Below are 12,646 nucleotides of genomic sequence, written 5' to 3' on the forward strand. Positions count from 1 at the left end.
AAGTCACTAGAGATTGTGTTATGTTTCTTCCTAATTGTTTTATTGTATTTTTCTCTATCAGTTTTTCTAATAGGTTTTGAAAGTTATTAATTTTCATATTAATTTCTGCCAACCACCTTATTAAATGTCCTTATGTCAAATAGTTCTTCAGTTGGTTCTCTTGACTCTTCCAGGAATATAATATATCACCTGTAAGCAGTAATAATTTTGGTTCCATTTTCTCAGTATTTATTACTGCTTATTTTATTCTCCACCTAACTGTACTGGCTAACATATCCAGAAAACTCTTATATATTAACAGGATCTACTAATGGGCATTAAGATACACTAATAGGTATCTTTGCCATTCCTAACTTTAATTGATTACGTTGGGAGTTTCATTGTTAAGACTGATACTGCTGGTCTTTTAAGGTTAAGGACAAGTTTACGCATGGATATTTACTCAGTATTTTAATCATGAATAAACGGTGAATTTTACCAAACTGGTCAAAATCTCCACTGCCTTACAGATTTTCTAATTTCAAAACATCCCTGAATTTCTGGAGGGAAAAAAAAAAAAAAAAAAAACTCACTTGGCTATGACATACTTATTCATTTAATTATATCCTAGATTCCAATTGTTAATATATTAATTTAGAATGTTTGCAAGGACATGACACTCACCTGATACTTTAATACATCTACATTATAATAAGAAGCAGCTGGATTTTGCTCTGACAGCTTCTTGAGGTAGACAGTAACAGCTTGCATGTTCATCCAAAAATCTTTTGTGTTGCAATCACATTGTGATGGATCACTACATGTATAACAAATATATTTGTTATTTTATTTCACTTATTTTTATCTTTTGCCTCTGTGTAGTAATTTGGTGACCTGGGAAAAAAAACTAGTAGAAATAAACCAAGAGGTAGGATGAAGGAAAATTAGATCAGGGGATGAAGAAGGAAACATAGTAGAAGCTTGCTTGAAAGATGAGAAGATGAAGAGATAGAAAAGAATCTTAAAATAACTATTAGCACCACTGAAAACAAAATAAAACGAAAGAAGATGGGTAATTAATAAAAATAAATAATTTTGGTACTGTTTTAAAATTGAATATTATTATTTCAAAGAAGAAGGGGAAAAAAATTTTTTTTGAGACAGGGTGTAGCTCTGTCACCCAGGCTGGAGTGCAGTGACACAATCTCGGCTCACTGCAACCTCTGCCTCCCAGGCTCAAGCGATTCTCCCACCTCAGCCTACCAAGTAGCTGGGACTACAGGCATGCACCATCGCGCCCAGCTAATTTTTGTACTTGTTTTTTTTTGGTAGCGATGGGGTTTTGCCATGTTGCCCAGGTTGGTTTCAAACTCCTGAGCTCAAAGGGATCCACCTGCCTCAGCCTCCCAAAGTGCTGGGATTACAGCAGTGAGCCACTGTGTATGGCAGGAAAAAATTCTTAAAAAGATATTTCAATTTTCAAAAAGTACACAAACCTGAACACAAGCTGTGCATTTGGAAGAATCTGCTCAAGTCTGCTGATATTTTTCACCCTGAAGCACAACACAGCTGGAGTGGGATTGCTGGTGAAGGCTTTAATAATTCCACTTGGAAATGACATTGTCATGTCACCAGTGATCTTCACAATACACCTAAAATGGGGATTTTTAAAGAAGTGTTTAAAGAAAATGCTTTTATCTCCACTATACACACACACACACACACACACACACACACACACACACACACGTGTATATATATCCTTTATCATAATTATAAATTATCTTTTCAATTTAATTATTTAAAATTATGTACATGAAATGGTATATTCATCTAGCATCATCATTTCCTGGAAATGCAAGCACTTTGAGAATGTTCTTTCACTCTTTTGTGATAACCATTCCCTGCCTGACCTGTGAGGATGTTGCTTTTCTTATAATGCTATCCCTAGCTGTAGCTATTTTTCTCTTCCAAATCCCACAAAGCACTGGGCCTGGTGATGGTAGATGTCCCCCTTGCTCCTCATTGCTTCTTCCAACCCTCTATTCAACCGGGTTCCATTGGTAATCCTATCACATTCCCAAATCTATTAACTCTTTTCTTGGTCTTTTCACAGCTTCCCCTTTTATCTCTAACCTGCAATAGTCCTTCTGCCCACTCTTAGCTGATGACTGTGCTCTGAATTTTACTGAGGAAATAAAAAAATTACTTGCTCATACTCTCACTAGTAAATCTACCTAACTTTTTATCCATATCTTCCTGCCTTCCATACTGTTTCAACAGATAATCAATTTCTGCACCTCAGGCCAATCAATCCCAGCAATTCTGCACTGGAACTCATTTCCTCTTTTTTTTTTTTTTTTTAAATATATTTTATTGCACTTTAGGTTCTAGGGTACATGTGCAGAACATGCAGGATTGTTGCATAGGTACATTCATGGCAATGTGGTTGCTGCCTCTATCCCCTCATCACCTATATTTGCATTTTTCCCCATGTTATCCCTCCCCAACCTCCCTACCCCTAACTGTCCATCCCCTATTCCCCCCAACAGACTCCAGTGTGTGATGCTCCTCTCCCTGTGTCCAAATGTTCTCATTGTTCAACACCTGCCTATGATGAGAACATGTGGTGTTTGATTTTCTGTTCTTATGTCAGTTTACTGGAACTCATTTCCTCTTATACACTGAAGGACTTCATTCATGTGATTGATCCCCTCTTTTTTCTGCAGGTCCAATTTTTTCTGTAAATACTGTTTCTTTCATTAGCACACATATATGCTGACATATTCAAAAAAAACACAAAAACGAAAAGAAATAAAACCGTCCTTTGACTTCACCACCTCACTCCTGCTACCATTCCATTTCTCTGCTCTCACTTACAGCAAAACATCCTGAAATAACTGCATCTGTTCTTTCCAAATATAGTTGTCTAGACTACATCAGCTTCAGCTCCTGAACTCCCTCAAAGCACACTTTCATCTCCACTGTGCCACTAAAATCTCTCTTGTGAATGTCACTAATGACTTTCCATATTGTCAATGGTCAATTTTTCTTGACCTGTCAAGCAGTATCAGATATAATTTCATATGTGCCATCAAGAAATGATTTATTCACTTAGTTTCTAGACACGGATCTATTAGTCCTCTCCTCACCTCTCTTGCTGCTTGCTCTCTAATTCCTTTGTTAGAATCATTCTCATCTTCCTCATAAACACTGGAGGAAATCAAGACTTAGTTTTCGGATCTTTTTTCTATCTACTCCTTAAGGCCACTAACTTTGAGTATTATCTACAAACTAATTAATAATATTACCAAATATTTTATCTCTAGCCTAGACTTACTTCTTGAACTCCAGAATCATGTATCCAAGTATCAACTCAACATTTCCACTAAGATGGCTTAAACTTCAAACTTAGCATTTGAAGTTCAACCTCCAACAAATCTTGACAATTCCTTTTCAAAATATATTCAGAATCTCATTACTACTCATCATTTACCCTGCTAATACTGACATACAAGCCACCATCATCTCTCACCTGGACTTCTGTAATTAATCTCTAACTTTCTCTATCTATTCTGACCGCCCATCGTACCCCTCTGCCCCAGTTTATTCTCCATAGAGCAACTGGAGTGCTCCTTTGAAAACATATGTAATTTCATCATTCCTCTGCTAAAAGCTTCTACTCGCTTTCCATATTACTCAAAATAAATTCCAAATTCCTTATCATGGCCTATAATGCCTAACTTGGTCTCCTAACTCTCCGGATTCATCTTCAAGTACTCTCTCTCCTGTTTACTCCTACTCACTGACACAGTTTTCCTTGCTGTTTCTTGAATATACCAAATATGCTTTTACTTTGGTATCTTACACTCACTGGTTCCCTCTTCCTAGAATACTCTTTCCTCAGATATCTGCATGTCTTGCTCCTCCATGCCTTTCAACTATCTGCTTAAATTAACCTTAAAAAAATTTTCCCTGATCATTCTATCTAAAATAGTAGCCCTCTGTCTAATATTCTCTAGCCTCTAACCCTGGTTTTTCTTCATAGTGTGTATCAATACCCAATACATTCAGCTGTTTCTTTGATACTTAGTTTCCCTCACTATAATGCAAGCTCAGAAGAGAACTCTTTTGTTTACTTAAGTATCCTTAGTGCACATGTAACAGAGCCTGAGAAATAATAGGTGCTAAAATATTTGATGAATGAATGTACATTGATTGCAATCGTCAAATGACTGTATTGACAGCAAAAAAGCAGGTAAATAAATAACAGAGAACTGTAATATACATAGAATCAAATGTAATTCTTAAAATTTACCATGAAGCCCCACTGCCTCCTCTACCCAACACACATACATACACATACAAGTATATATTTTAAAACTAACTTGGTGGGATCTGCTCCTTTAAAGTAGGCATTAACAGATTCTGTAAGGGCGACTGCTACAGGCAAGGTGTCCTGATTTCCAAGGCTGACAGGGCTGGGACCCCGTGACACACCTAGAATATACACAATTAATTTGTTAAATCCTTCAGAAAGACATAAATATGAAGACAGTTAGATTCGTATTGTTAGGTTTTCACAAATGACCCTATTGCTGGTTTCAATGATGTCCCATGTATAAATCTGGAGGCTAAGAAATATAGCATAAAACAAACTGGAGCATAATACAAAGGACAAAAAAACTCCAGGAAGACATGTCACACAGACACCTCTTTTAAATGGAAAGACAGAATGGTTAAACAATGTCAGAATAAAAAAGACCTTGACTTAAAGAGCTAAAATTACAAAAATATGGCTTCAAAAATATTCAAATACCAAAGTCTTCCAGATTCTATCAATCATTCTTCAGGGCGTAACTGAAGGCCAATTTAGGATTTTTGTATTTATTTCTATCCAAGTAGTAATGTTTCTTACCCTACTCATTATCATTATAATTCTTGTTAACCTCCTCTTTGTCTGGTGTTTATACTGTATTCCCACATTACTTTGTCACAATAAATATTTGACTAATAATACTACTTAAAGAAAGATCAGTGTCTATGGAGCAAAATGAAAATGTAAACAAATTTATGCAAGTGTTCAGATTTTTATTGTTTTAAATTTAACCTAAATAAAGTATCCCCTCAAAACAGGGCATTCCCTTTGTTTTTCTTCACAAACACACTCTTCTTACTACTGTGTGCCTTACCACTACTGCTACTGACTTTCCAAAGTGGGAGCATTTCACTTAATGTATATAATGCAGTTTTACAAAAATATATGAGTTTGTTATAATAATTCATACTTAGTGAAATAAAAAAATGAATAACTTAGGTCAAGACTTATCTCTGAAGTTTAAATATATGCTTTTCTTATGTAAATATTACACAATGTTAACAGGTATCAGACATTCTTATTTCAGATGCAACTCCTATAGTGAAACACTGAGTTACTTCTGAGATACCTTAAATGTTAACTCTGATAAAAAATCAGTACTGGCTTTCTGCACCTCACAACTAAATCTGAGGGGCTACAAATAGTGAAAAAAAGATACTGTTAGCTTGGTATTCTAGATTTTGAAGGAATTTTTATTTAGAAGGTTCTTCACAGTTAAAAAGTTATTCACAAAATCACAACAGCTACTATTTATTAACCACTAACATGTGCCAGGCACTTTGCCAGGGGGACATGAAAAAAAAGGTGTCTTTTTGAAGCACAAGTACTAGCTTTGCAAAGCAGAAGCAAAACAAACAAAAAATGTGAGGGATGGGCTGGAGTGACGAAAGGACACCAAGATGAGGCTGGAAAAGTGCTCATGATCCAGATTAGGGTGTGAAAGACCTTTAATTTTGTCCTTTTGTCACTAGAAACCATTGATAATGTTTGAAAGACATGTTATTAGGTTTTTATTTAGTAAGATCTTTCTGAACACAGAGTAAATCCTAGATTGAAGGGAAAAGTGACTATTGGCAGGGAATCAAGTTTGGATCAGGTGAAGGTGGTTAGGTGAAAGCTAGAGTCCTGATCAAGCATCATTAGTTTTGGAATGTGAGAAAATATCAAGTGAAAAAAGGCATATTAAGTACAAATTTACTGATTGTAACTATAAAAATATATGTGTGTACACTGGAAAATTTCACTGTAAATCTAACTTACTTCAATCCACTTTTTTCCCTAACATATTGTTCTAAATAAGAGGGTCATCAGAAATTCAGGAAAACATATTTTCTGAAAAAGACAAAGGCTATAACAATCTTCTCTCCAATTTTGTAACTGTGGTAAAATAAACATAACACAAAATTTACCATCTTAATCACTTTTAAGCATAAAGTTCACTGGTATGAAATCTATTCTTAACATTGTGCAACAACCACTATCATCCAGCTCCATAACTCTCTTCATTTGATAAAATAGAAACCCTATACCCATGAAACAATAACCCCCACCAGTTTCCCCAGCCCCTGGCAACCACCATGCTACTTGCTGTCCCTGTAAGTTTGACTACTCTAAGTACCTCATGTAAGTGTAAGCATACAATATTTAACTTAGTAAGGTGTCTTCAAGGTTCATAGCATGCTAGACTTTCCTTCGCTTTTAAGGCTGAATCATATTCTATTGTATGCAAATACCACGTTTTACTCACCTATTCATGCAACAATGGACACAGGTTGTTTCTACCTTTGCTACTGTCAATAGTGCTGCTATAAACATGAGTGTATAACTATCTCTTTGAGGTTCTGCTTTCAATTCTTTTGGGTATGTACCCAGAAGTAAAACTGCTGGATCTTATGGAAATTCCATTTTAAATTTTCTGAGGAACAGCCATACTGTTTTCCACAGCAGCTGTACTATTTTATATTCTCACCAACAATGCATAAGCATTCTAGTTTCTCCCCATCCTCACCAACATTGTTATTGTAATACTTTTTTTAATTAAAGAAAATTATATTCTCTTAAATATGAAATTAATATATTCCCTGGCCAGGTATACTGGCTCACAACTGTAATTCCAGTACTTTGGGAGGCTCAGGTGGGAGGACTACTTGAACCCAGGAGTTTGAGCTTATAGTGAACTATGGTCACAACCCTGAATTTCAGTCTGGACAATGGAGTGAGACCCTGTCTCATTAAAAGAAAAGTCTCTTGAGTAACTCACACAAATGAATATTTATATAAAGCCAACAGTGCCGGGTGCGGTGGCTCACGCCTGTAATCCCAGCACTTTGGGAGGCCGAGGCAGGTGGATCACGAGGTCAAGAGATCGAGACTATCCTGGTCAACATGGTGAAACCCTGTCTCTACTAAAAATACAAAAAATCAGCTGGGCATGGTGGTGCATGCCTATAATCCCAGCTACTCAGGAGGCTGAGGCAGGAGAATTGCCTGAACCCAGGAGATAGAGATTGTGGTGAGCCGAGATCGCGCCACTGCACTCCAGCCTGGGTAACAAGAGCAAAACTCCGTCTCAAAAGAAAAAAAAAAAAAGCCAATGGTAACATTAATGTCTACTACTTTGACACAAAAAAATTAAAGAAACCTGCATAAATATTCTTTTCAACAATCTAATCTGGGCACATAACACGAGAATTCTTGAAATAGCTTCCCTGTATATTACTATGCTATTACTGAAACATTGGCAAGCAGAGAAAAGTATTGGAAAGTTGAAGAAAAAACCCACTTAACATTTGGCATATTCCTTTTTGTATTTTCTATTTTTGTTTCTCTTTCAAGATCATTTAGCACACGGATACTTCAAAAAAAATGATTAGGAAATATGTACTTAAATAGTCTTTTAAAAAGTCTAAATGTATACTGTATTATTCCAAAAAATTTCTTAGAAATAAAAATTTGTTTTCTTAATAGGGATAAGGATAGATTGTGGTTTCTAATTTTGGTTTAATTACATATTACATAATGTATGTTACATATTTAGACAATTTTATGTTTTGAAAATGTAAACAGCTTATGACCCTGAAGTATATAACAGGTACAGGGTACCTTCTTATAACAATCAATGGATATTTATGTAGAATTCCTTTCCACTCAGAATAAAAGAGAGACTCACTCCCTACTATCTCCTATCTCCATGCTTCTAACTTCACCTGTATGGTTTTTGTATATGATAGCCTTTGCTCTACTAATTTAGGTAACAGAGTTTTGTTTGTTTTTTTTTTTTTTTTTTAACTGACATATTCTTTTTACTTCTTTTTGGACCACTTCTTCTCTGATTTTGATAGTTTTAAAATTAAGATTTATTAATACTTCTTAAAGCTGAGTTGAGGAAAGCAGAGAAGAAAATGCAAAACTACTGTGTTTTTATAGTTGGGGATTTGATATAATGGATCCTGTACAGCAATTTGATGGAATTAGCACAAAACTGAAATAGTTAATCTCAGCATAATTCTTGATTTCTGGCACACCATACATTTCTGGAAAAGGAAAAGTTAGGTAACAAAATATTTTAGATACACTTAAGGATCATTAGTCAACACATATATTTGCTTCTGATACAATACCTGGTGATGTCTCACAGTGCTTTTCAATTTCAGAGAGTGTCCCAATCAAATTATCATCTTCTATTGTATTTAAATAAAACAAAATAATGCAGAAAAAGAAAACATTTTCAAGAAACAAGAAGAATCAAAAACTTAAACCTAAACAGTGTTGAATAATCATGGCCAAGAAAGAGAAATTTTTAGATAGATTTAAAAAATCTTTGTTGTACAAAATTCACATACAACCTGCCTTGCCTATATTATCACTGTCACCTGCTTTTGGTTGTCCTATTGCCAGCACTGGGTCAAACCATAAACAAGTATGTGCCAATTCAATAGAAATTAAAGTTTCCATCACAAACAAAAAACCTCCTGAATAATCTAAAGATAATGAAAAAAAGAAAGAAACACTAAAGCTAAAATAAGGTTACCCAGACTACCTGCCTGATTTCTAGTAGGCCCCAATTAGGTTTTTTAGGACTAACGTTAGATTCTTTGGGAAAAAATTAAAAGATGGAGAAAATGCTATGTTCACAAAGGTACTAAGATGGTGACATCATGTTTAGACATTTAGATATCAAACCATTTTATATTTCATTCTAGCCTATATTACTTATCTTCTTTTTACAATGGTCACACACCAGATGCATTTCTCCAATGTGAGCCTCAACAAATTAAAGTGGAATTAAGTCAGCTTAATTGGGGCTCTGGTTATCAAACTCAGTTGATATTAAAATCAGAGTCACCTGTAAGGCCTGTTAAACAATTGCTAGTTCCACTCCCAGGGCTTCTGATTTCAAAAATCTACATTTCTAAGTACCCAGGTGATGCAGATGCTGCAGGCAGTTCCAAGGACCTCACTTTGACCATTACTGAATAGTGTTCAGTTAGTGCAAATCAGTGATTTGCATTATCAAGAATAAACCCATCACTACCTAAAACAGGAGTCCCCAAACTACGGCCGCATGCGGCCCCCTGAGGCCATTTATCCGGTCCCCAGCCGCACTTCAGGAAGGGGCGCCTCTTTCACTGGTGGTCAGTGAGAGGAGCACAGTATGTGGCGGCCCTCCAACTGTCTGAGGGACAGTGAACTGGCCCCCTGTGTAAAAAGTTTGGGGACGCCTGACCTAAAACCAGCTGCAATAAGTACCATTGTAATTCTGACGAGAAGCTGTTGTTCCTGCAACACAGCTGCTTTGTCCAAGTGGCTTTGTGCTTTATTATCCTAACAATGGGTGAGAAAGGTACTAAGAATTTGTAGGAAAAACTGAGAAGTGATGACAAAAAACTTTTGAGCAAAGTCTAGAGGTAGTAAAATACTGAATTTGTTTGGTGAGGTTTAGGTTCATATTGCTATGCCTAAGACAGGGATCCTCAATCCCCAGACTGGTACACAGTCGCACAGAAGGAGGTGAATGTCATCTGTATTTACAGTGCTCCCCCACCATCACTTGAATTACAGCCTGAGCTCTGCCTCCAGTGAGATCAACAGTGGCATAGATTCTTATAGGAGTGAGAAACCTATTGTGAACTGCACATGTGTGGGATCTGGTTTGCACACTCCATATGAAAATCTAATGATGATTTGTCATTGTCTCCCATCACCCCCAGATGGGACTGTCTAGTTGTAGGACAAGCTCAGGGCTCCCACTGATTCTACATTATGATGAGATATATAATTATTTCATGATGTATTACAATGTAATAATAATGGAAATAAAGTGCACAATAAATGTGATGCACTGAATCATCCTGAAATCATCCTCTTGACCCCAGTCCATGGAAAAATTGTCTTCCATAAAACCAGTCACTGGTGCCATCAAAGCTTGAGGATCACTTACCTAAGAGTTATTTTTAAGTCTTGATATTCTTGTAGAAAAATATAATTCACTGCAAGCACAAAACTGTTTTCATTCATTTTCAAAACACTATTTTTAAAACATAAACTTTCTAGAAATGCAACTATCAGGTCACAGTAGGAAGAACTACATTTCATTTTGCCTTCAACTATTTATTTGATCAGCAGTTCATAAATTTGATTCATTCTTAACAGTGCTAACCACAGTTAAAATTCTTTTATCCAGACAACACAGACTGTCAACAGAAAAGCAAAGCATGGACAGTTTAATAAACTCCAGGTGTGTTTCCAGAAAAACAAAATTTCTAATGTTAAATTCTTCATTAGCCCATTAAAAAAATATATATGTATTTAGCATACATAAACTTTGTATGCTGTATTTCACATGTAATTGATGATAACCACTTACCTACTGTTGGAGTATTGGCAGCACTCAATGAAGCAGATGATGAGATAGAAGAAGAACTTTCTGCCCGGGCTAATGGTGCAGCAGGAGGTGGGCTGGTGTTGGAAGTTACAGGTGGGCTGAATGGCCTGGGCTTAAAAACAAAAAGTTATTTATCAAAATGTTAAAACAAGACCCCTCTTGTTACAGAAGATTTTTAAGTATCAGGTAAATTTAACATATCAAACCAAATTTACCGTGTGCGTTTCTTGTAATTTATCAGAGATGCCATACATCAGAGCATTTTTAAGAACATATCGAAGTCTGGAAAGGTTATTTTTAAATAACGCTGTAAAATGGGTCTTTGTGCATAAAAATTTTTCTGTATTTATAAAGGTATGCTTAAGATACATTCTCAGAAGCTAAATTAGTTTAAACAGTATAAACGTTCTCCTTCCCAAAAGGGTTATTCACTTTACCTGACTGATTATAGAGAAAATTTCTCTACACCCTTACCAGCAATAAATGGATGAGTCACAGAAGAAGAAGAAAAATGATTAAAAATTTCTTACAGCTAATTTGGAAAATAAAACCTTCACTTTTACTTTTATGAATGGGTTGATGTAATTTAGGGAGGTTTTAGTATTATCTGAGCTTTCACTAACCCTTTGCCTTATTTTCTTGCAAATATTTTCCTCCTTAAATATTGCTTGTCATTTACACTTTTGGTGTTTACAAATCTGTTCACATTTTCCTCAGTATTTCCTTGTAATGCTTCCTCATTGAGAAAAACTCACTCCATACAAAGGTTTGAGATTCAATTCTGTTGTCTTCCCAATTTTCTAATGAAACATAAAACAAATATGAAAAATATAACTCCAATTCATTTATCTTTCACTTTGGTGAATGGGTTTTTTTCCTTCCAAATTCCTAACTGTACCAATAAATCATTAGCAACACTTCCTGAGGTGTTTTGCTTTCTTAAAAAATAGGCATATTTGTCTTAATTAAAAAAAAAAACAAAAACCTTTTTCTGCTTATAAAAGTATCCGGCAAGTAGATATTTATGTAGTGCCTACTATGTCCCTGGATTAGGTACTAGATACAAAGCAGTAAACAAGAAAGACAAACTGTCCTCAGTTATTTGAGGAACATGAAAAACAAAAGGCAAAAACAAAAGCCTACTTGCATTAATACACTAGTCAACTCTTCACTGCATGAATATAAATTTACAGATATACATTTTAATAAAACTGTCATTTTATTTCAAGAAGTGTCTTATAATTTGTAACCTCCCCAGCCATTTAACCATTTTTTCCAGAGTACAGCTTTTTGATGGCTCATTATGAAAAAATTCAGCAGGACGCTAACAATACAGCTGTGTGTATATGTAGACCAAGTGTGGTGCAGTACATCAGGCTGAAAAGATACTGATCAACAGCTATTCTGAAATTCACAAGCCCGCAAAGTCTTGAAATCAACTACTGTGGGATATTTCTCCTATGGCAACATAACCTTAAGGCCAATATAAGGCATTTTATATTTTTTTTTAGGAAAAGGCAAAACAGCTCTTTTCTCAAGTGGTTTTCTCTAATTTTAGAATTAGGCTATCTACTACAGAGGCCAATAGCACTTGAAATGTGACTAGCCCAAACTGAGATGTGCTACAAGTGTAACATACAGAGCAATTTTTGAAGACATAGCATACACATAAAAGGAATGTAAAATTGTCATTAATTTTTATGTTGAATATGTGTTAAAAAGTATTTTTTATATAGCAGATAAAATATATTACAATGAATTTCATTGTTTTTCTATTTGGCCACTAGAAAATTTTAAATTATATGTTGTTTATATTCTATTCTATTGGACAGCATTGCTTTAAAACAATGTTTCTCAAATGTTAGCATGCATCAGAATCACATGGAGGGCTCCTTAATGATATA

General features: G+C 35.3%; 1 protein-coding gene across 2 annotated transcripts in view; it reads right to left on the bottom strand.

Moving 5' to 3' along the window:
- The window catches only part of FCHO2 (FCH and mu domain containing endocytic adaptor 2), a 125,278-nt gene that overhangs the window by 10,707 nt on the left and 101,925 nt on the right, over positions 1–12,646 (bottom strand). For both annotated transcript variants that reach the window (XM_074384847.1, XM_074384852.1), the window contains 4 exons: positions 10,725–10,854; positions 4,368–4,479; positions 1,476–1,631; positions 664–796 (listed from right to left, as the gene is read on the bottom strand). In XM_074384847.1, the coding sequence (XP_074240948.1) occupies positions 664–796; positions 1,476–1,631; positions 4,368–4,479; positions 10,725–10,854 (531 nt within the window). The remainder of the gene's footprint in view (positions 1–663; positions 797–1,475; positions 1,632–4,367; positions 4,480–10,724; positions 10,855–12,646) is intronic.

Source organism: Saimiri boliviensis, chromosome 1, assembly GCF_048565385.1.
Source record: "Saimiri boliviensis isolate mSaiBol1 chromosome 1, mSaiBol1.pri, whole genome shotgun sequence".
Taxonomy (NCBI): Eukaryota; Metazoa; Chordata; class Mammalia; order Primates; family Cebidae; genus Saimiri; species Saimiri boliviensis.